General features: G+C 44.3%; 1 protein-coding gene across 9 annotated transcripts in view; it reads right to left on the minus strand.

Moving 5' to 3' along the window:
- Nucleotides 1–505: 505 nt before the first annotated feature.
- The window catches only part of SPIN1 (spindlin 1), a 295500-nt gene continuing 271027 nt past the window's right edge, over nt 506–24978 (minus strand). For all 9 annotated transcript variants that reach the window (XM_086961148.1, XM_086961143.1, XM_086961149.1 and 6 more), the window contains one exon: nt 506–3880. In XM_086961148.1, the coding sequence (XP_086817274.1) occupies nt 3681–3880 (200 nt within the window). In that variant the 3' untranslated portion in view covers nt 506–3680. The remainder of the gene's footprint in view (nt 3881–24978) is intronic.

Here is a 24978-nt window from a genome sequence, read left to right on the forward strand (position 1 = left end):
TGTATCGGCTTCTCAATATATTGGGGCTTCAGAAATGAAGTCATTTCCTAACAAAATCAATAAACAATTTTCCTAACCCACATCTACATGGCAAGGTTAAGGGCAGCGTTTGAAATTACCTGCTGCAATGCATTTCCTTAGTGTCACAAAAACACGAAGAGCAAAAAGAGAATACAAAAAATAAACATTTGTAGGAAGTTTCAGGTTTAGTGTTCAGAGACGCTCAGATGGCCCTATATTAAAAAGACTAATATGGTGGATTTGTGGCATATCGGGGGCACAGCTTAATTCTTCAAACAATCATTACTTCATTAAGGACAGTTTGCGATTTAGATCATAAAGAACGGCAACTGAAAATTCCATGATTCTTACTTCACACGGCAGCAACTGTTCAAACAAATACAATAATATAAGAAACCCCACTGCAGAAGAATTATTACTGATGATGATATAAGTGAAACAACTCTGCTTCACATTATATTCACGAGAACAAACCTAAACGGCATACATTGCACATAAAGGGTTTATTTTAAATGTTTTAGGGATAGAGTTACATCATAATTATAAAAATTACTTACATAATTAACAGATTGAATGAAATTGTTTATACTTTTAAATGCAGAGAACAGATAACGGTCTACATAGCTCAAAATAAAAAAAGGAAACCAAATGCTAAAGATGGTCAACTGCCTAATTTTAGAACGTGAACACGAAGGTTTTTGAACTCTACGCATACCAAGATCCATCCAGATTGCACCAATGATGTAAATACAAAAAAGCACAGCATTTGTAAGGAACCACAAACTACCATGTAGATAAGATGGTAATGGTTTTGATACTACAGTGGTTTGTGTTTTGACATAATTTGTGAATTCACTTGATTGAAGACAATGCTCTAGGAGCATATAGTGCATTTCAAAGCTAACAGGGGGCAACCAGATTGCAGAGCAAATCTTTAAAGGGTTTGGCACTCAAAACAAGAAACAAACATTTTATTCGAAGTGTGAGATGCGAGGCTTTATTCTTTTTTTTCTTTAAAGCACATGGTCCCTTCAAATGCTGTATGTGGACATACAACTGGAATATTACCGTCCGTTGGCACTATGCTCACCTCACCAGTGCATGTAAACCTAATAACATCCACTGGAACAGCACAATAAGCAGAGTTACAAAATAAACGGCTAACATGCAACTTTACTTTGATACACTGAACGGTCTATACTTTAAGCATGCAAAAAAGGATGGTCTGCATTTAAGATTCTTTCTTGTGTGTTAAGGTTTTACATGGCAGCCTGACTTCACACATACACACGCACAAAGTACATCAATACTACAGCAGGTAAATGAGAAAGGCCATACATATTACAAATCGATCTGTAGCTTGTGCAATCACAAGTCCCATGATAATTTTGGAAAGCCGATGTTGACCCTCAAAAATAGAGAAACAAAATTTAGTTTCGAGGGTAACACAAACTGCATGCAAATCTGAAATATGAGCCTAAATAAAAAGCCCAAAACGTAGGGACGTTTAGTACGAAGAAGTTTAAACTTAGAAAACGTATAAGTTTGCTTTACAAATAAAAAAATAAAAACGGACTTGGGGTACTTTGGGCATGCTGTGCGCAGTCTTGCAGAGCCAAGCCAGCAGGTATCTCCCACTGGAGCTGCAGAGGAAGATGTATGCATGGCGGCATCACAATGCTGTGCACGCTGCTTAATTGACTCAAAAGAATGATACATAATGGACGTGCATTGATAGTGAACAGTTTTGTTGGGTGCCTTGAGAAAAGAAAAAGTCAGTAAGGTTGTTCCCTCAGAGTAACCCACATTTACTGTATTGTATCAAGAACATATAGTCTGTACAGTACACCCACTCGTTCTTGTGCCACAAAATGTTGATGTGGGCTCATGGAGCCAGGCTCAGCTTTGAGATTTACATGCAGGACTCTCAAAGAGTCAATTGGTACACTATATAGATCTGCAGGATGAGAAAAACACTGTTGCAAATCTGCTTACTTTGTTCAAAACACAAGTAACAATAACGATTCGGGTACTTACTGCGATGAAGACTGCATTGAGAAGCCATTAAATGAAAGACACGAGCCTGCCACTAGTTACTCGCAATGAAATTCTAGACATACGGCAACAATAGCAATGGGCACACAATTAAGGTACTGTATGCATATGGTGAATATTAGTTACAATTCAACAGCAAAATGAGGCACAAGCCTTAAGGCCAAAATATGAACCAGGCAAAAAAGGTTGAAAGGGATTAAAACCACAAAGTCTTCAGCTTTCAGAAAACCACCAGAAGACAAGGTGGCCTCAAACATCTCTGCATCAAAACGACAGCCTAAAAGCTAACCGTTTATTTAAATAGTTTGCATTACTTGATATCAAAGCCCTCTTTTTCTCAACGTTATGGTACAGCTTCCAAAGAACGTGTGAAAGATGCCAATAAACCTGTGAAGCAGTAACAGTGACATAACAATTTTGTCATTCAACTGACCTTTTACGTAGACTTCATACGGACATATTGAGTTAATCTGACAACTCCCTTGATAACTACTCTTCAATGTTGAAACTGTGAAGACGTTCTGGTCCTATGGCCTGCTATTATTTACATTCTGCTTCCCGTGCTTGGTATTATTTACATCCACAATCTTCCAGATATCCGGGCATCAAATCGCCTCACAATCATGACACAATCTTCCACTGGCAGGCAAAGCTCCATAGTATTGATTCGCATTTGCAGAATACCCCACCAGGGTCGCCAGTACACCACAAAGAAAAACACGTTATTTTAGATTGCAGTTTAGCTGTATGGACATATACCTGCATTCAAATCAATAGAGTGACTTCATCTAAAACGATATGTTGAAGGGACTTTTCAGTCGCAACTGGAGCCTCCTGTGACACATCTTGCACTTACTCACTGCACACGCACAAACATCTGGATCGTTTATGCGATTTTAGACAACACAGTTAGATGGGTAGCGGTAATAACGCACCCGTGCAGTGTATATAGACCACAAGACGCGAGAAATTGGACACGTGCATCACTTTCGTAATTCATGGATTCAAAGAAGCAATATGGATGAGTAACTTAATGTGTTTATGCTTCAGGAGGTGTTTAATTGTGAGCACGCCAGAGCACAAATTCAAGAAAACAAAACCTTTCTCGTCTCCACAGCTGAATCCTACCAGGACCCCATTACCCACTGCTGAACAAAGGCGTGAAGCCTCCATTAACTTTTATCACCAGCAACTGAAACATGGCATGAAGGAGGCTTAGATAGTACAATTTCATATAATGGGGGCAAGAATGCAACAGACAAAAACATGAAATATAGTCAGGCTTTAGGACTCTACTGCTTGCTCCGTTTTTTTTTCTTCGTTTATGTTGCACAGTTAGTGTTTCACAGCTGTTCTTTGCACGTGGACTCTCTCCTCCTCCCCAGATGCCGGGTTAATTCTTCTTTCAGTCAAAGGCATTCCGTAACACAAAATGACTTGTACTGTGACAGAATTGTACAGAATTTGCAGGCAGAGATTGTGGGTTCGCAGGGACATTTATGCTTTCATTAAACTGGAAAGCAGTCCAGTCTCTTTCTTGTGTCTACAAATCTATTTCCACTTGTCATAGTTCCACAAATTTGGCAGCAGTTCATGTGTCACATCTAGGATGTTTTCACCAAATCGTAGACGTAAATATGGAAATCATCATCAAACTTGATGAAATAGACAGAAGGTTTGGCTTCAACTTGATGAATGACCATGCCAGTCCTTTTTGAGCCATCCTCTTTGGCATACTCCACTTGCTTGCCAACCAAGCTGTCTACAACTTCACCCGGTTCCCGCTCTGCTGGAGGAGAGTCATCTGTTCAAGAAAAAAAAGTTGAGCATTATTTGTTTAGCGAAAGGTACAAGATCACAAAAAGTCTTTACAATATATGTGCGCGATCACCTGTAAAAAAACACTATATAGTTGCAATTTTATCACATACTTTGCTCAAAATGTCTTTGGTACTACCCACATACCTTTGGACATCCTTTACGATTCCTATGCAAATTCTTGGATTTTATTGGATACGATACATGCACAAGCTACTAATGGCCCTGGAGTGGTGTCCCAGTGGGATTCCATATTGAGCTATTCTGAGACGCCTTGTGTTTTTAATACAAGGATCAAGAATTTTCCATGCCTGAATATACCACATCAGATAGTCCTTACCCCAGAGATGCCAAGACCGAAAGTCTTGTGCGGGCCTACAGGGGCTGTGGGCACCAAGCTGCAGACGAGGGGCACATATTTCAACCAATCCTACCAATGGAGGCTGATTCCCAAGGCCAAGTCAGTTACGAACATCTCGGTCACCAGTTTTTAACAGCTCTTTGAGGAAACCTAATGCCTATTTTCTTTCACAAAACTTCTCCTCAGATAGCAAACATCATCTCACTGAAACAGTCTGTGTGTGGGACTGTGTCAGCCTTGGAAAAAAAGTTATTTCCCAAAAATATCTGTGGTTGACTTTTTAATGGGAAATTGTGGTCCGGAGGGTTGGGTAGGCAGGACACACTGAGGTGGTAGCTCAAGAACGTGTGGACACACTGCCCCCCGGACCTGGAACTGGTATGGTCACCTTGGAATAAGCAGAAACAAGCACTGGCAAAGCCAATCGGTCTCGCATATGCAAGAGCTATCGGCTTTGGCAAAGTGTTTTAGCCATGTCGTAAACTAGTGTGGCTGCTGTTCGGCATGGCTAAAAGTTAGTGACACAGATAAGTGGTGTGAAGTGGAATGTTGTGCAGCAGAGCGGAGTGTCAGGGAGCAGAGCAGAGTGTCAGGGAGCAGAGCAGAGTGTCAGGGAGCAGAGCAGAGTGTCAGGGAGCAGAGCAGAGTGTCAGGGAGCAGAGCAGAGTGTCAGGGAGCAGAGCAGAGTGTCAGGGAGCAGAGCAGAGTGTCAGGGAGCAGAGCAGAGTGTCAGGGAGCAGAGCAGAGTGTCAGGGAGCAGAGCAGAGTGTCAGGGAGCAGAGCAGAGTGTCAGGGAGCAGAGCAGAGTGTCAGGGAGCAGAGCAGAGTGTCAGGGAGCAGAGCAGAGTGTCAGGGAGCAGAGCAGAGTGCCAGGGAGCAGAGCAGAGTGCCAGGGAGCAGAGCAGAGTGCCAGGGAGCAGAGCAGAGTGTCAGGGAGCAGAGCAGTGTGTCAGGGAGCAGAGCAGAGTGTCAGGGAGCAGAGCAGAGTGTCAGGGAGCAGAGCAGAGTGTCAGGGAGCAGAGCGCCGCGTCGAGGAGCAGAGCAGAGTGTCAGGGAGCAGAGCGCCGCGTCGAGGAGCAGAGCAGATCGCCGCGTCGAGGAGCAGAGCAGATCGCCGCGTCGAGGAGCAGAGCAGAGCGCCGCATCGAGGAGCAGAGCGTCTCGTCGAAGAGCAGAGCGTCTCGTCGAAGAGCAGAGCGTCTCGTCGAAGAGCAGAGCGTCTCGTCGAAGAGCAGAGCGTCTCGTCGAAGAGCAGAGCGTCTCGTCGAAAAGCAGAGCGTCTCGTCGAAAAGCAGAGCGTCTCGTCGAAAAGCAGAGCGTCGCAGAGCGTCTCGTCGAAAAGCAGAGCGTCGCAGAGCGTCTCGTCGAAGAGCAGAGCGTCTCGTCGAAAAGCAGAGCGTCTCGTCGAAAAGCAGAGCGTCGCAGAGCGTCTCGTCGAGGAGCAGAGCGTCGCGGAGCAGAGCGTCGCGGAGCAGAGCGTCGCGGAGCAGAGCGTCGCGGAGCAGAGCGTCGCGGAGCAGAGCGTCGCGGAGCAGAGCGTCGCGGAGCAGAGGGTCGCGTCGAGGAGCAGAGCGTCGCGTCGAGGAGCAGAGCGTCTCAGAGCGTCGCGGAGCAGAGCGTCGCGGAGCAGAGCGTCGAGGAGCAGAGCGTCGAGGAGCAGAGCGTCGCGTCGAGGAGCAGAGCGCCGCGTCGAGGAGCAGAGCGCCGCGTCGAGGAGCAGAGCGCCGCGTCGAGGAGCAGAGCGCCGCGTCGAGGAGCAGAGCGCCGCGTCGAGGAGCAGAGCGCCGCGTCGAGGAGCAGAGCGTCGCGTCGAGGAGCAGAGCGTCGCGTCGAGGAGCAGAGCGTCGCGTCGAGGAGCAGAGCGTCGCGTCGCGTCGCGGAGCAGAGCGTCGAGGAGCAGAGCGTCGAGGAGCAGAGCGTCGCGTCGAGGAGCAGAGCATCGCACCGCCGAGCGTTGCCGAGTGCAGTGTCGTGGAGCGGAGTGTCGCGGAGCGTCGTGGAGCAGAGCAAAGTGGAGCAAAGTAAAGTTGAGCATCGTGGAGCAGAGCGCCGTGCAGCGCAGAGGGGCGTATGGTGGAGTAGAAGGAGCAGGGTGTTGTAGGCTGTCGTAGAGTGGAGTAGGGTGTGCAAAGCAGCGGGTCGTGGAGTGGCGTAAAGAGGCAGAGATGCAGTTGCATGGAGTTGAGTACAGGTTCATAGAGTGGCGTGGCACAGAATGGTGTAGAGGTCAGTAAAACGGAGTGGCATAGAGTTGAGCGGAGTAGAGTTAAATGGCATAGAGGGGAGTGTTGGAGTGGAACAGCACAGAGTGGAGTGGCCTAGATAGGCGGAGTGTGAAGAGTAAAGTGTTGTATGGTGGAGTAGAGGGTCGTAGAGTGCAGTAGCGTATGATGGAGTAGAGTGGTATATGATGGAGTAAAGTGGCAAAGGATGGATACAAGCAAAGTAGAATAGAGTGTAGTGACACAGAGTGGAGTACAGTGTAAGAGTGCAGTATTGTAGAGTGACATAAAGGGGTGTGGCATGTCGTGGGGTTGAGTGGGCGTAGAGTAGAATGGAGTAAAGTGGAGTAGTGTGTCATCAAGTGGAGTGACAGAGTGGAGTATCCATGGTTTGGTAGCGCACAGACATTACAGACAACACATTTTCAATTGAAATAACCATCACATCTCCATAGACATACAGTTTTTCTTATAAGATTATACTGCGCCCAACTGATATATGGAAATGGCATCCTCTAGTATATTGATTTGTTTTGATAGCCTTAAAATATTTGTTTTCACCTAACTTCAAAACATCAAAAAGTGTGCTTTATTTGTTCTTTCCTAATTATGATATATTCTGAAATATTTGCAAATCTTTTATAGACATTTTGTTGTGTGCTAGAAAAAAGCCTTTCCTTTCACATCCCCAGATGCTCATATAAATACTCTCACTTTGAAGTCAAAGAAAGAAACGTAAACACCAAGGTCCCATGGAAGACCGAGGGTGACATCTGACCTCTGTCTTTCAACGCACAGCAAATGTGACCAGAAAACAATAACAACATTACGGAAGTACACAATAAACAGGTTATGCTCTACCAAAGGGACAAAGGCATGCTGGACAGCCTAAAACAAATAAATCCAGCAAATAGAAAGAAAGCTAATGCGAGTAACAAAAAACAAAGCCAATGATAGGAAATGGGCAGAATGCTTTTCCAAAGAAGCTTTCAGAATGTCCCCAAGAAGTCTTTTCACAATCAAATAGCTGTGTCTGGTAAGCTCCAACCTAAGAACGAGCCCATGGCACCAAAGCAGCACCTATCCACTGTGCCCCAGTGTGACCAGGGTTGCCGTTGAGCCTGTTGAGAGGAACTGCACTCATTCTACTGTGTTGGAGGAGTAGTTAAGCTTGAGGCCAGTTCTGGACACATCTCAATCAGGAGAATCAGAGATTGATGCCAGGTAACTGAAAAACGGTTGAGCTGGCATGGCATATCCCGCATCCACACAAAGCACACACCTGCATCTGCCTTTATGACAAGACCTTTGACCTGCAATCGTATGTGTTGTGGTGTGGTATGGTATGGTTTGTCTGCAAAAGATTTTCGGGGGGGTCAGCCCTACCCACTTCTGCAGGTTGAGAACAGTAAGGCTGGAAGGGCTTGCTCCCTTGTTGTCGAATGCAATCCAGATTGACACGAGATCTGCAGGGGGCTGCTTTGTGGGGCCTGAGCTTGCCTGCATGAGGCCAAGATGTGGTGCTCGGTGTGAACTGGAAAAAGAAGCAATCTCCACTGTAGCATATAATGTGGTGATGCATGGTATTAAAATGCAATAAAAACATATGTATTAAAAAAGAAACACACAAAGAAGCAAATCTCCATCAGTACTGCATTAATGTGACCTTCACTGCAGCTCAGCACATTCAAACTGATGAAGACAGAAGTGCCATTTTGTGAAGGTCTGCACTGTGGAGAGCTGAGCCTTCCTACTCAAAACTGCAATTGCCAGCTAGAGCAGGCTAAAGATTTGGGTAAGTATGTGGTGTATTGATGGATGCTGAGACTCTGGTACAAAGAGTATGCTAAGTTCAGATTGTTAGCCCTTGCTGCCTTGGACAGAGCAGAATGGGGTAATAGGACCTAGATTGTGGTTGTGCCTTCGATGATTGGTGTCTGTGGATTATTAAATGACAGAAGAATGGCAGTAGCACACCTACTGTTAAAGTAGTATTGGTTTTACAGTTCATAGGGTGCGAGCCAGAGGCACAAAAGCTGAAGGTCTATATGCTGATGCTACACATCTCTACCTCTGCTTCAGACACACAACTCACCAAACACAGCCTGTACACCATCCGGACCTGGAGGTTCAGCGCCTAGCTGAAGCTCAACCCAACCAAGACAGAATTCCTGTTAGTTGCCAAGAACAACGAACAAGCAACAATAAAACCGGTCTCAATGACAAGAACTTTAACAGATTCGAACCCCAACTTTCACTGAATGCCTATTCCCTTGGACTCGCCAGACACCAACCTTACTCTCAAGGAACACACTGCAAAAACACTAAAGACAACCTGGCACCACCTACTAAAGACAGTGAAATTATTTAATCCAGGTAGCACTTTCAGAACTGCTGTGCAATCCCTCATACTCTCATTTAGATGGGTAACTCCCAACTCCATGGCATCTAAGACTCCATATTGGTAACCTTCAAAGGCACCCTACACTAATCCACAGCATTAGGAAATATGATCACATTACTCGTATACTCATGAAAGTCTACTGGCTCTCCTTGCTGGCCTGCACAATCTTCAAAACCAACTGCATCATTAAAGCCATCAAGACCAGCACGACACTTATCTTGCAGACATGCTCATCATCTGGTAGTTCTCAGCACACGCAGCCAAGTTTTAAAGTGACTTGTGGCATCACCACTGAAGACAAGAATGCACCAATACAGACCACTCCAGAATCTGTTTTTCCCAATCGGGTAAGAGTGTGGGAAAGAGAGATGGAGAGAAAGAGTGAGAGAAAGTGTGTGTGTGTGTCTTTTTGTGTGTCTAGAAGTGAAGCCTGGTGTTTGTGTACTGGACAGAAACAATCTAGGGCAAGTATAAATAAAGAAAAGAAAGTTTACATGTGCACGCTTCCAGGTAAGGTGCATGTGAATCTGCAGCACTACAGACTGCAATTTGACTGTGTAACATTTTCCCTTGGCAGCCTGTATAGCTGTACATCATATGATGTGCATTGACTACATAAGAGTTCTCAATGCAGTTTATTGAGCCTTGGCTCTGTGGAGTAGTAAGTCCGGCACTACATACAACCAACCGCTGGTACTGCAACACCCTCCCATACAAAATAATTGACGCACGGACAAAAAATTCAACCCTATAGGAAATTATATTACTTAAAATAGCTACAAATATATATAATTATAAATCAATGCTAACAAATATAAATATAGTGCATAATTATTTAGTTAAAAAATGTGATGACCTGTTTTGAATGAAAAAAGTAACATTTATTACTACATTATTGATTGAATATTTTATAATTAAATCAATTACATAAATAATCTATGCTATATATATTATATATGCACTAAAACAAGAAAGGCTGCAGGAACGTTCTAGTTCGTTTCAGATTTTACACATACAAAACCATAGAAATGTTGCTGTTATGGGTAGCTCAAGTAACTATAAGGTAAGGTAACTATAGCTCGCACTCCCACCATGCACAGTTCTCATCAATAATCTCATCATTATTATTAATGATGTCATAGAAGATGTCGTGAATGACGTAATATGTGGGGTAATTAGCAGTGCATGGTGAGGATGCGAGTTATAAGTACCTTAGGGCATGAATTATAGTTACATAAGTTACTTATTCCTATAACTGCTGAATTTCTATGATATTTTGTGTCTGTAAAATGTGAACCCAACTATAACTTCCTGTAACCTTTGTTTTTTTTTAAAGTGAATTTCTAGAATTTATTTTTACATTAAAGTAATATTTAATTATCATACGTTAATCCAATTGCCATAGCCAACGCCTGTATGCAGCCAATGCCACGCCACGCACAGCATGCAGCCAGCCCCTGCGGCTAACCCCCCCCCCCCCACATGCAGCCAGCCTCAACCCCAGAGTTGAGGCTGGCTGATGAGTGATGTCACTGACCATGTCATGAGTGATGTAATATGTGACGTCATCAGCAGTGCATTGCACGCGCAAGTTATAGTGAGTCCAACTAACTATAACGTGGAATTTCAATGGTTTTATGTCAGTAAAATTTCCAGCTAACTATAACTGGTGTGAAACCTATGGTTTTTTCAGTGAATTTCTAAGGTTTTTTAAATGCTAATTCCTAACTATAACTGGTGTGAAACCTATGGTTTTTTCAGTGAATTTCAAAGGTTTTTTTAATGCCAATTCCTTACTTTTAGTCTCACTTTATAAGTAAGACTGTTAGCGCTCTAGTAGTTCTTTAGAACACTCTGGTACATTCTGTCATTCGGCTATAGTTGGGGTGCATCTGGCTGATATTTTGGGCTACATTCGTTTTTTTTGTCTCTGGTGGCCATCTTTGGGCTACATTGGGCTACATTTGGGCTCTAACATATATATAGCCCAATGTAGCCCAATATATATATCTTCAAAGTTAATTTTCTTAAAAACCACTTGAGCACAGGGCTTAATTTGTGCCGGTGCTTAGCACCGGCACTTATTTCACAGGGCCGGGTCTACGACTACGTCGCATCTGCTGCACAAGTCACATTTATTTTCCAATTTTAACTTACTGCTGTACTCTCGTGCAGCCGCTGCGCGTTTTAAACATCTCCCGCAGCGCCGGCGGTTAAAAGTGTTGCTGTGGGACTTAGACTGCTGCCCTGAGCAAATTCATTATTCCTAAATACACGAGTTAAAATATATAACTGTTTTCATGGCGGCACCGCAATGCGCGCCCCGGCGGTCTTAGCCACTTACTTTCCAGGCTGTGGGCGGGCCGCAGGCAGGAGGACACTGAATTGCCGGCTTTTATTTTGGTTATACTGGGGTAGGGGCTGTGCGCACGGCAATATGCGCAGATTTTTTTCACATCATTGCCGCCCACGCCCAAGCATAACCACCGCAGCGTGCAGCAGCTCAGCTCACCAAGAGTCAGTCATCACGTTCAAGTCGGCTGACCCCGACGACCGTGGAGTTGCGTTGAGGAGGGCAAGGGCATCAATTATCAGCCAGTAAGTAGCAGTACTGCAATGTGTCTGGTTATAGTTGTATGCAGCTGAAGGCCTAATATCAGTTATTAAAGAAAGGCCGTGCGTGCAGCCAGTGTGGACCACGGCCTGCCTAGTCCCTGACTGCCGGCCAGGCCCACCACACAGCAGGAAACACAGTGTAAGTTATTAGTACTGACTAACTTAGTTAGGTACACTGTGTACCGTACACACACACTTTCGACCTCTTTAACCGTTACCTAAGCAATGATCATGTGATTTTTCGATAGGGCCTGCACTGCCCTGCAGCCTGTAGAAGTATGGGCCTGACAAGATTTACACTACTGTTAGTAGTAAGTGAGTTAAAAAAAAAAAACAAGGCCCGCCCTGCCCGGCGTTGGTGTGTCCGACGACACCGAGTCTGCACAATTGCTTTGTAGTCCAAACATGGCGCACGGCCGGGCACAAATTAGGTTCACTTTCACAGTGTACTGTGACTGAAATGCATAATAAACAAACTGTCTAGTACTCCAAACCAGAAAATATCCCTACCTTTCAAAAGATAACTATCCATCTGTGAGAGACGAATATACCAAGGTGCACTGCCAACATGCTTGACTTGCGGCGCGCTTTCAGCTGGTTAAGGTGTCAGACCGCTTTGCCCCGGTATGTGCCCGCACGTTTTCAAGAGCTTCAAGTTTGCCAGTTGCACCCTGGGCACTGCGGGTGCTGAGCAGATTTAAACTCTGCCACGTTGATCGTAGCACTGCCAGAGTAGGATTGGGATCACAATTTGGCCCAGGCTGGGGAGTGGTGGTGCTGGGGAGCGAGCAGCAGTGCTAACGGGTCCGCTCTGCCCTCCTCTTTACAGTGGAGGGCACCTAGGAGAGAATGGGCCCATTTAGGGTTGTAAGTGTCGTTTTCAATACTCTGTGGGCCCTCGGAAGCCCGCCCGATGCTGGCAATGCTGCGCAGGTGTAGGACATGCACGGCCTCACCTCTCACCACCACAGAGTCATCATGGCCATTCAAGTTCAAGGGTTCAAGAACCTATCAACAGCGTCGGTTCGTTCACTAACAATGTAGGTAAAGTGGGGATTTGGATCCACCCCTTTGAACCATCGGCTTTGTTTTTTTACCAGACTTTTTTCATGTATTGGGCTGAGATTGTGTCAATCAAGTCTTGCTTCAGCCCAGTGAGTGATCATCTCTCCGCTTAGCTATTGGCTGTTTGGGTGTGTCTTTCTGTCGCCACTTTAGTGCTTGCATTGAACTGCAGGCTACTTTACAAATATAGCCAAGGTCACTGGAATTATGCTGCAATGGAGGACTAAATTATGCAGTAAGGAAGGTTAACTAAATTATATAGCAAGACGAGGGAAACTGTGCTGCATAATGTAGCGTATTATCTGACAGTATTCTGTTATTTTAACATTTTAACACACGTTAATTCTGTCTGGGAAAAGGTTACATCTTTTAGCTGCCAGTTTAACACCTGAACAGAGTAGCAATTGAAAAGCAACCAATTAACCATCGCAGAGGGTTTCCTAGTGCGAAACATCACATACATGTGGACTTTATCGTAACTTTTGATCCGTTCGAGCTAGAAAAACAAAATCTTGTCAAAATCTGCAAACTATCAGCAGACAATGGATTATGTGACAAATGTGGTAAATCTATAATGTTGTGGGCAATTCCAGACCTGCAGGATTGTATAATTCCAGTGACCATGACTATTGGACCTGTGCTTCCTCACTCCCATATGTCTTGCTCTAATGTGCTGATGCTGCACTTAATAGCACTTTAAACCCAGACCTATTGGCTTTGCCAATGCATTTGTCTGCTTTCATTCTGTGTTTGTCAAATTCCCAGATATCAGCTTCCATTTGGGGCCCATCAGACTTCAGTCTTCTTCGTCTGTTTTAATTCTGCATTTCTCAGCTTCAGTTCTAAATGTGTGCACTTCCATTCTGTGGTGTTCGGTATTCACTTGCAATATCGTTCGTTCACTAAGTCCAAGTAAGTCTGTCTAAGTGAAAGTAAGGCAGCATCAAGCGCGAACGGTCAGGCCGGACAACGTTGTCCAGTTGTTGGCGACTTGTCCTTGAGTACGCTAATCATAACTTTTGTACATCTCTAGCCCTTATTCCCAGCTTGTGCTGAAGATGCAAACTGAGATCCCCAAAGAATCCCCATTTCCCCGCAGCCCCCCAAAATAGTGCAGTAGAGAAAAACATGTCATTTTGTCGAGCTGCTAACTAAACGGTTGGCATTAATAGGGGGCAGGGAAATCCTATCAGGGGTCTGTGACTGAACCCGCAGGAAGGAGGAATCTTTGTGCCCTGTCCTAAATTGTGTTTCTAGTGGGCGTCCTAACTGTGCAACACTTCCCACATGGCACACAGTTGTACACTCTACTCTTGTACATACATTGCTAAATGTTCTCGGCCACAAAGGCTTTCCATCATTTCCATGTAGCCACTCACAATACAAATGAGGAAACACCCTGCAACTTTGAGTCTGTAATACCCTATGTAATACAGAACTGCCACAAGAGTGGGTGGGTTTCAAAATGTGGCACAATGCCTTCTGTACCCGGTGAAATAAGGAGGAGGTTCATTAAAAGCAAAGATGTTCACACCCCTTATCTCCCTAAGAACCTGAGACTCATGATCCCTTTGTGGACTAATGTTATGTACTGTAGATGGTGATCCACAAGGAGACAATGCCATACTGAGTTATTTAAAAAAAAAAAAAAAAATTAAAAAAAACTGTACCAGACCAAAGCACTGGAGGAGGCAACAAAATGTACAGGGTCACATTTAAACAATAGATCTGAAGCTCTCATGTATTATGTAAAAATGCGTTGCCAAAGTATGTCACCAAACTATTTATCAGTAGTTAAAGAGCAATGCATGTCCCTGGTGCACCCTTTGCAATGCTAAGGCCTTCTATTGACTTCCTGGCCCCATAGACTCTGTTAAAAATGGTATACCCTACCCCAGTATTGTCCTTTCCCAAAATCAGCACATACAGCACTGAAATTGTCCCTTTTCAATGCATTAGTGATTTTAGCTAATTTATTCCAAAATTGTGCTTTAAGTGCATTTTTTTTCAAAATGTTCACAGGGCAGGGGAACCTCCTATCAAAACCTTACTATGAGGAAGGCTCCCTTGCAGAAATTCAGACCAGGTATATATTACATCTGAGTTTTAGCAGTGCCCGTTGACTATGTGGGTGGATTTAATATAGTAAGTGGGTGGAGCCAGGAGAGGAAGTGGGTGGAGCCAGGAGAGGAAGTGGGTGGAGCCAGGAGAGGAAGTGGGTGGAGCCAGGAGAGGAAGTGGGTGGAGCCAGAAAAAAGTAGGTGTGGCCTCTGACAAACATTTGAGCACCTGTACTTCATATTTTACAAATTAAGCACTGCTTGAGCATATATCTTGAGACATAGCAAAGGCACATGGGGCTACCAGTCCCTACAATTTTGCCATTTTTTATTTATTTATTTAAAAAAAAAAATTTTTTGCTTTGGAGCGCTCCCGGTGCGCGCCCCGATAAGCGCACTTTTATAAAGCGCCCCGGGGCGCGCACCGGGGAGCGTCCCGTAAGCGCCAATATCGCGAACGAAAACATGATCGTGACGTATCGTGTAGCCGCGTCCACGTGATACGCACGGCGTAAGCGCACCCGGAAGCACTCTAGCGAATACGATCGCGCAACGTAGGCGTCCGACGCGCTTATGCGACGCGCGCCCCGGGGCGCGTAGTGTAAACGCGTCGGGTCATGTGACCTGAAAATAACACTTTTCATTGGTTCATAACAGTTTTGGTTTCATAATGATGAAGCCCCTGGTCATGTGACCTAAAAATAACACTTTTCATTGGTTCAATACATTTCTTTTTTCAAAAGGATGAAAGACCCCACCTTTTTTCCTTATTCTGACTTTGTCCTTTGACTTAGGAAGACCTGTTTGTAGCTCTCTCTACCCTTTTGCTCAATATAATGGCTTCAGTAGTAGCAGCAGCTGGTGCATCTGCACCACTACCACCACCACAACCACCAAGAGGACCACCTCAAGATATCATTGGTGGTCAACAAGAAGAGATAGAGATTAGAGAGATAGAGAGATAGAGAGATAGAGAGATAGAGAGATAGAGAGATAGAGGAAGAGGAGGGGAGCTCAAGATGGCTGGAAGAACACAATATCCCATACCAGCCAAGACCACACATTATTTGGGAGTTTTTTTCTATCCCAGAGGGGAAGAAAAAAGTAAATGCAGCCAAGGTGAGTTGCAAAATCTTTGGCATGGAACTTTCCAGGGGAAACCCAAATAAAAAATATTCAGTTGGGAACAACACGATGATACGCCACATGCAGCGCAAGCATCCAATAAATTATTCTGCTGCAGAGATGAGGGAACTGGCCAGTAACCCTCCCCAATCCACAAGGACCAGCTCAAAAAGGAAGCAACTCACTCCGTCGGCACCAGAGGAAAGTGAGAGAATGCCTTGCATTCAGCCACGATTTGCAGATTTCAGAATTATCTGTAAATATTGTGAGAAGACCATCTCCTACGGAGAACAGAGCGTAAAGCTCATCGTCCTTGCTGGGGACAACCATAAATGCCCCAATCAACCCTAATTTTTTCTTTTCTTTTTTGCTCCAGTTGATTCATTTTCAATTCCCTGTTTTTTTGTTTCTCCCCATGAAAAATACAAAAAAATATAAAACTGTTCAGAAAACCCCAAAAAAGTACAAAATGTTCAAAAAAACTATAAAACAACAAAAAGAAGAAAAAAAACCAGTTCTTTTTAGAACTACCTCCAATTTCTATAAAAAGGCTAAATTTTTTAAAAACTCTATTATTCATTTTTCCCCATGGGACGCTCCCCGGTGCGCGTACCGGGCGCTCCCCCAGTGCAAATCAAAAAAATTTTTTTTTTTTTTGCCCCGCTGGGCCCTTTTATGGCCCCCACATCAAACCTAGAGGGTCAGGGGGGTCTATCCCTGCCCCCTTATGGTCATTTCCCCCTTTGATTTTTCCACCTCTCATGTCTCGATTTTACCGAGACACAAGATGGCGGCCGCTCCGGACTGTTTCGAATGTTTACAGACACCCGAGAGCCAATCCGCTTTCCGTGCGCACGTCGCGTGGCGCGCCCGGAGCGCTCCCCGGTGCGCGTACCAGGGCGCTGCTATAGATATATATATTTTTTTGAACCTAAATTACTCAAAATCCACTGGAGCACATATCTTGAGACATAGCAAAGGCACATCGGGCTACCAGTCCCTACAATTTTGCCAAGTTTAGTGGAAATCCATTCAGCCGTTCGGGCTAAAAGTGAGGTCGACCGCCCTATGGAAATTAACATGGGGAAAAAGCGTTTTGGGACCACCCTTTTATCTCGGCCCCCGCTTGACAAATCCCTCCGGGGCGCAGCGAGGCCATTTTGAGGAAATTTTCAGGCAGATTCGTCAACCGGCGCCAAAGTTATACCAAATAGAATTTTGAGATTTAACATTGAAAAAAATCCTAACTAGAACTACCTACTGGCGACCGCCAGTAGGAGAAATATATATATATATATATATATATATATATATATATATATATATATATATATATATATATATATATATATATATATATATATATATATATATATATATATATATATATATATATATATTTTCAAGAAAACAACTTTAGCTTCACAAAGTTGACTCGAGCCCAGGTCCTTTTAGCGTGTTATTTATTCACACACAGAATGTCAATGTTGATTGACATTCTGTGTGTGAATAAATAACACGCTAAAAGGACCTGGGCTCGAGTCAACTTTGTGAAGCTAAAGTTGTTTTCTTGAAAATTACGAGGGTCGCCTCCTCACTCGAGCCCGCCGCCGTGTGTGGCCGGGAGACTGGCGGACATCTGCTGATTTAATATATATATATATATACACACATACATACATACATACATATATATACCCCGAACGGCTGAATGGATTTCCACCAAACCTGGCAAAATTGTAGGGACTGGTATCCCGATGTGCCTTTGCTATGTCTCAAGATATGTGCTCCAGTGGTTTTTACGAAAATTAACTTTGAAAAAATATATATTGGGCTATATGTAGCCCAAAGATGGCCACCAGAGACAAAAAAAACAAATGTAGCCCAAATATCAGCCAGATGTAGCCCAACTATAGCCCAATGACAGAATGTCCCAGAGTGTTCTAAAGAACAACTAGAGCGCTAACAGTCTTATTTATGACAAAAGTATGGCACACCTGAAGTCATCTTGATTGGAATAAAGTGTTAACACTTAAAACATTTAATTTGCAAAGGAACAAAATGAGGGGGTTCATTTTGCCATAGAAATTATGATTAGTGCAGAAGAAAGAAAAATTAGGGCACATTTTGAGTGACTTCTCAAATCCTCTTATATTTCATTAAAAAAAAATTCTGATATGCAGTCTCCCAAGATGGCCACCAGAGACAAAAGAGCCCAAATGTAGCCCAAATATCAGCTAGATATAGCCCAACTATAGCCCAATGACAATGTCCCAGAGTGTTCTAAAGAACAACTAGAACGCTAACAGTCTTACTTATGACAAAAGTATGGCACACCTGAAGTCATCTTGATTGGAATAAAGTGGTAACACTTAATACATTTAATTTGAAAAGGGACAAAATGAGGGGTTTCATTTTGCCATAGAAATTAATATATATAAATATATATATATATTCACTGAAAAAACCATAGGTTTCACACCAGTTATAGTTAGGAATTAGCATTTTAAAAAACCTATTAAATTCACTGAAAAAAACATAGGTTTCACACCAGTTATAGTTAGGTGGAAATTTTACTCGCATAAAACCATTGAAATTCCCACGTTATAGTTAGTTGGACTCACTATAACTTGCGCGTGCAATGCACTGCTGATGACGTCACATATTACATCACTCATGACGTGGTCAGTGACATCACTCATGACATCACTGATGATGACTATATAGAACTGTTGGTGAATGAGTGGATGTGTATATAGATGGTGGTGTTACTGAATTGGTTGTTGTAACTGGTATGGGTATCTCTATTTTTTTGAAAATTTTAGTTTCTATTTTTGAATATGTGTTTCAAGGGTTACATTACACTGAAAGGAGGTCTGACATCCTGTCACAAGGATGGTGTCATCAGTGATGTCATGAGTGATGTCACTGACCACGTCCTGAGTGATGTAATATGTGACGTCATCAGCAGTGCATTGCAGGCGCGCAAGTTATAGTGAGTCCAACTAACTATAACGTGGTAATTTCAATGGTTTTATGGCAGTAAAATTTCCAGCTAACTATAACTGGTGTGACACCTATGGTTTTTTCAGTGAATATATATATATATATATATATATATATATATATATATATATATATATATATATATATATATATATACACACACACACACACACACACACACGTATTTATACACACACACACACACACACACACACAGATACACAAACCTATTTCAATGGCAAAACAAAAGGTTAAGCTGTAGGTATAGTTGGGGAAACTATATTCTTTATACCAAACCAAACAAAACACAGACATCAGAAATTCTAAAGTTATAGTTTTACCTTATATTTATAATTTACGCGTTACTTTTAAATTACTATAACTTTATTCTTTCCATACAAACCAAAAGTAAACTAGACTAAAATTACAAATTGTAAAGTTATACTTACACCTCAAATTTATAATTTATTCAACATCTTCAAACTTTCATAACTCATGCTCCTCGATACACAGTGTATGTAACTCAGAAGGCCCACCTCATTACCTATAGCTCGCCACTACTATGCACAGTGTACGCAAAAACAATGCAATGTGTTATGTGACGCGTTTTTGTAAATGCTATGATTTAATATGGTGTAAGTGATGTAATATGAAAGGGTATAAGCAGTGTACAAAAAAGGTCAAGGTAAAGTTAATACAGAGTGGCTACTAAGTTGTCTACACCAAGTATGGAGGGGAGTTATAATAATTTGAAGGTGTTGCATAAGGTATAAATGTAAAGTATAAGTATAACTTTACAATGCAGAGTGAAGTGGAGTTGGGTAGACTGGAATAGCATAGAGTTGATTGGCATTGAGTAGCGTAGAGTGGTGTGGACTGGTGTATAGTGGAATAGTAAGAGTGGAGTGGCAGAGTGGAATAGCATGAAGGGGATTGGTGTAGAGTGCAGTTATGTACAGTGGAGTGTTGTACCGTGTAGTTGACTGTAGTGGCAGAGTGCAAAGCTGGCATACAGGGGAATGGAGTAGATTGGACTAGGGTACAGTATAGTGGCGTACAGTGTAGTAGCGTGGAGTGGGCTACAGTGGAGTAGGGTGTAGTGGCGTATAGTGGGGTGGGGTAGAGTGGAGTGGCGTTAAATAGTTGTGTACAGAGGAGTGGCACACACTCGAGTGGCGTACAGTGGAGTGGGGTAGAGTGGAGTGTCGCAGAGAGGGAATAATGGAATATCGTACAGTGGAGTGGCGTAGTGTAGTAGCATACAGTAGACTTGCGTGTAGTGCAGTAATGTAGAGTGAAGTGGGGCGGAGTTGAGTGGCACAAATAGAAGTTGTGTACAATGGAACAGCATATACTAGAGCGACAGAGTGTAGTGAGGAACTATGGAGTGGTGTGGAGTGCCGTAGAGTATTTGTGAACAGTGGAGTAGCGTGGAGTGGGATACAGTGGAGCGGCATAGAGCATAGTGACGTAAAGTGGAGTTGCCTATAGTGAAATAGCATAGACTGGAGTGTTGTACAATGGGGTGGCTTAAGAGTATACAGCATACAGTGGAGTGGCATAGAGTTGAGTGCTGTGGAGTGGAGTGCTGTACAGTGGAGTGGCATACAGAGGAGTCACTCACAGTGGCATGCCACACAGTGAAACAGCATACAATGGAGAGTCTAAAAGAGAAGTGGTGCAGGCTGGAATAACATCCAGTGGAGTGATGTAGAGTGGAGGGCTGCAGATTGGATTGGGGTATTGTGGAGTGGGGCAGACTGGATTGGCGTATAGTGGAGTGGCAGAGTGTAATAGCGTACAGTGGAGTGGTGTAGAGTGAAAAAGCGTACAGTGGAGTGACGCAGAGAATGATGGAGTACAGTGGAATATCAGAGGAGTGGCATGAAGTTGGGTACAGTGGAGTGGAATAAACTGAAATGGTGTGGAGTGGTGTAGCGTACAGTGGAGTGATGTAGAGGGCAGTCGCGTAAAGTGCAGTAGTGTAGGTTAACAGTGTACAGTGAAATAGGGTACGGGGTAGCGTAGCCTACAGTGGCGTAGAGTGTAGTGGCATAAAGTGGAGGGATGTACATTGGAGGGGAGTAGACTGGAGTGGCTTAGAGTGGAATGGGGTAGATTGGAGTTGCGCGGAGTGGAGTGACGTAAAGCTGAGTGGTGGAGCGGCACAGAGTGGAGTAGTTTAAGCAGCCGTAACGTTATAGTGTCTGAATGCATGTAGATGTAATGGTGCAGGAATATAGATTATGGGATGTAAAAGGTAATTTTTGATAGCAGGTGTAAATGGTTTAAGTAGTGTTATTGTTATAAATGTTATAATACTTAGTTATATATTGAGCCACAGTATAACATGGTAACTTCACTATATACCAATGAAAAGGCAGTTTATGATTGGCTAATAGGTGTCTTTTCAAAACTTAATAAGCAACCATGTATTATTTCAGCATAATTTGGCTGGGTTCTGGTTTAGGGCTTCTGATATAGTTAAGTAGTAGGCTTTATTGTTACTCCCCACCTATTGCCACTTTAAAGAAACACATTTTTGACACTGTACTGTGTGCTGAACAATGGCTCCATGCTAACACTAGATCTTCCCAAGTCCCAGTCACTTGTGACCAATGTCTTGTAGGATGCTTCAGCAGAGGATGCATGCTTAACATTACCCTTACATTTGGAACTACAGCAATACATAGTGGCATAATTTCATCATTATTCGTATTAGTGGAAGTGATGGTTAGCAAAAGGGAAGCAGTCTCTGAAATGCCACCACATTCTTGTTGCTGGGGTAGGATTTCCCTGTGAGTGCGACCACAAGGAAACCCATGGTTTGTTGTGTGCACAGGTGTAACTGTTTGGTATTTATAGTAATTCCTAATATGTGCAGGAAGAAAATCTGTTTAGTGTGGTTGATCATTGTGCACGACTGGGCCTCTTTACCAGACAGTTGTCTAGGTACGAAAACATTATTTTGACTTCAAGATCGGTAGGCTGTCGTTGCAAATAGACGGTTTGTGAAAACTATTGGGGCTGCAGTTGCCCCCAAATGGAACAAATTTGAACTGGTAATGGAACTTCCTTCAGGTACTGTTGAAATGCCTGATGTAAAGAGAAGTGAATGTAGGTGTCGCTATATGGTCTCCTGGAGTCCGGAGGGGGAGGCTTCTTGAAAAGTGACTTGTAGTGTTACCATCCAGAAGTATTTGGGGTGGTGCAGAAGGCAAACTCTCCCAGATCCACTATTGGTCCTAGGCCTTTGTCCTTTTTGGGGATGAAAAATTACAGAGCGTACACTCCTGGTCTCTGGTTGACATTATCTCTATAGCTCCTACTTGGAGAAGTGCCTCCACCTCTTTCAGAATGAGATGGAGACGTTTGTTGTGAATTTTGTGATGACAAGGCAGAATATTTGGAGGGGTGATGCAAAACTCCTAGCAGTATCCTTGGGCGAAGGCCAACACCACCCACTCAAGCAAGGCTACTTCATGCCACAGTGGAAGATACAACTTAGCCTTCTCCCAACAGGTGTTGGTGACAGGGGGACAACAAAGGAAAGTCATGGTTCATGGCAGATCCATATGTGTTTTGCCTGTGGTTGGACGACAAATCTCAGGCCTGCCAGGACTGTGCCTTGATGCACTTCAAGGCCATCTAGGATTGGAGAGCAAAGCTGTTCATCGTAAAGCATTGCAAGAATCCAGGCTGCGACTGGTTGAGGTGCAAAGTGAGATCCTGGTCTTGTAGTCATTACAGCAGCAGATCGTCACCATGGTCCAAGTCTTCAGGTAAGTTGAAGAAGAAACAAAACGTCCAAAAAGAACGAAGCCCCTTCCTGCTACTCTCCATCTCCTGAGAAGGCATGAGGGCGTCAACCAGCATCCTGGTCTCAATCTGGACAGCGTCCTCCTCCTTTGGAGCTGATTCCGACCCTTGTCCTGTGGTAACCTGAATTATAGGGGCAGTCGGCAGCGCCACAGCAAATTGAATAATTCCATGAAGTCAGGCCCCAAACAACTAAGCGGTCTACACCGATAGGTCTGCCCCAAGAGCCATCTAGGCACTCTAAGTTTGTACTGGGCTTTGTACCAAGTTCGACACCAGAACACTCTCAGTCACCACGTCCCACTCATGTCAACCCATAGTGCTGTATGAAGCTGAAACGGTCACGCTCCAACATCAACCAAGTCTGCATACTGCTCTAACTGAACCGCAGCCTATCGGCCAACCCTCCGATTATACAGTGCCTTTGCACCTCAGAAGGGTTCATGGGTTACATGAATTTATTGGCACAGACTTGGATATTGGGGTTTATGATGCTAGGGATAAATTTGCCCAGACCTATTCTGATCACAATTGGTATGAAGATCTCAAGAAGCAGGTGGTCCGGATACATCCTCAGACACTACATTGGTTTCACCTGTGGGCGCTGCCACAAAGGAAAGGGATTCCTTTGCGATGGTTGTGAGAAGCGTGGCAGAGGTCCTTGACCTTTAACTCCTTATTCAGGAAGTGACTTAACAGTGTGCTTCAGCCTGGTAAATCAAGTTCGGAGACCGTACTTCCCTTTAAAAAGGCTCTTAGAGCTAATTTCGGAGACATGCTCAGGTCTCCCTTTTCATTGATAGGTGGCCAAGTGTGTGCTCTGGGTGACCCAGACTTCCTGACCTAGCACCCCACTCCTGAGAGCCATGTGGTACAGACTTCGGCCAGCAAGGCCAACTCAAATTCGTTCCCATCTGGTCCCCCTAACCGGGAACCGAAGATGATAAACATCTTTGGAAAAAGGGTATTTTTGTCCACAAGTTTGGCCATTTTCTTTGTGAATGCCAACTGCCTTTCAGGACACTACAACCATACTTTGTGGGAACCAGTGACCCAGGCATTACCTATTGTCCCGAGGAAGCTTGTGTGATCCTCTCTAATGCCATACCGGACAGCTGTGATGCAGCTAAATTCACCATTCGCTGGGGGATGGACACCGTGGACTCTCAATCGGCACCAGTGTGGCCCTCCGCAGGCATGCCTGTATGCGGTCCACTAACTTTTTGGTCAATGTCTAGGTCAGTGTCACTAACATACTATTTGACTGTTCCTGACATTTTGGGGATAAAGCAGACGAGAACCCTGCAGTGCTTTTAGGCATTTGTTACCCCGAGTGGGATGGGTATGCTCAGACGTGAGTCCCATGCTCTCCACACCACTGGAGTCAAGCTATCCTGGCTGAAGACGGCTGATAGCCAGAAACCGGTCCTAGGATGCTTGATTCTGGTCCAGGAAAGACATGGCTTGGCAGTTCGGGCTGGACTGTTCCCATGAGGCACAGGGTCAAGACTGATTTGCATATGGCCATGTCTGAACTGGGGTAGTGTGGAGTGCAAAAAAACGATGGATTTAGGCTCAGATCTCTGTACTGGGGTGAATGTATGACATTGTTCAGCATTCTGTCCATCAATTGTTGTTTTGCATTTAAGATAACAGGGCCACAGCATGCTCACTGGGCCAGTCTGCTCATACCAGCTGCATCAACAGTTTAGCCCCCTCCGAGACTATTGTACGTGCTTTCAATACTGCCAGCAGATGCAGCCAGGACAGCAATTCCCCAGCCATTTCGTACCTGCAGCACCCACAAACCACGTGGGACAATAAAGACAGTGCGGCTCCTAGTTTCGACCCTCCAGCTGCCGCTTCCCCCAAGCCTCTTTAGCGTGTACTTATCGGAATAGTCTCACCCTAACGGGAGACAGAATCGAACAAATCCCACTGCACCTTCCACCACCCTCAGAATGACTAACGACTGGCTTTGTCTGAAGGGGCAATGGAGAGGGTGTATAGGCTAGAGGTTGGATGTTATTCCAGCAAAAAAGAAAAAATATGGAGGCCCCCATTTCATATTAGACCGTTGCCCTTTCAATTCCTTCCTGTGGAAGAATGAATTCAAGATGCTCATCCTGGCCCAGGTCTTGTCTGCTCTGGAGGCAGGACGGTAGTGCTGGATAAGCAGGATACTTATTTCCACATCCTCATCCTGCAGGCCCACATTCATTTCCTCTGGTTCTTGGTGGGCCAGGTGCATTTTCAATGTGTTATGCTCCCTCTGGCCTCCACAGCCTCCCTTAGGGGTGGGGTGGGGGGTGGGGGGAATCACAAAACTGATGGCAGTGGTCGCCGCGCATGGTCAGAGGTTGGGAGTCCCAGTCTTCCCCTAACACAATGACAGGCTGCTGATGG

This window comes from Lissotriton vulgaris, chromosome 3_1, assembly GCF_964263255.1.
Source record: "Lissotriton vulgaris chromosome 3_1, aLisVul1.2, whole genome shotgun sequence".
Classification (NCBI taxonomy): domain Eukaryota; kingdom Metazoa; phylum Chordata; class Amphibia; order Caudata; family Salamandridae; genus Lissotriton; species Lissotriton vulgaris.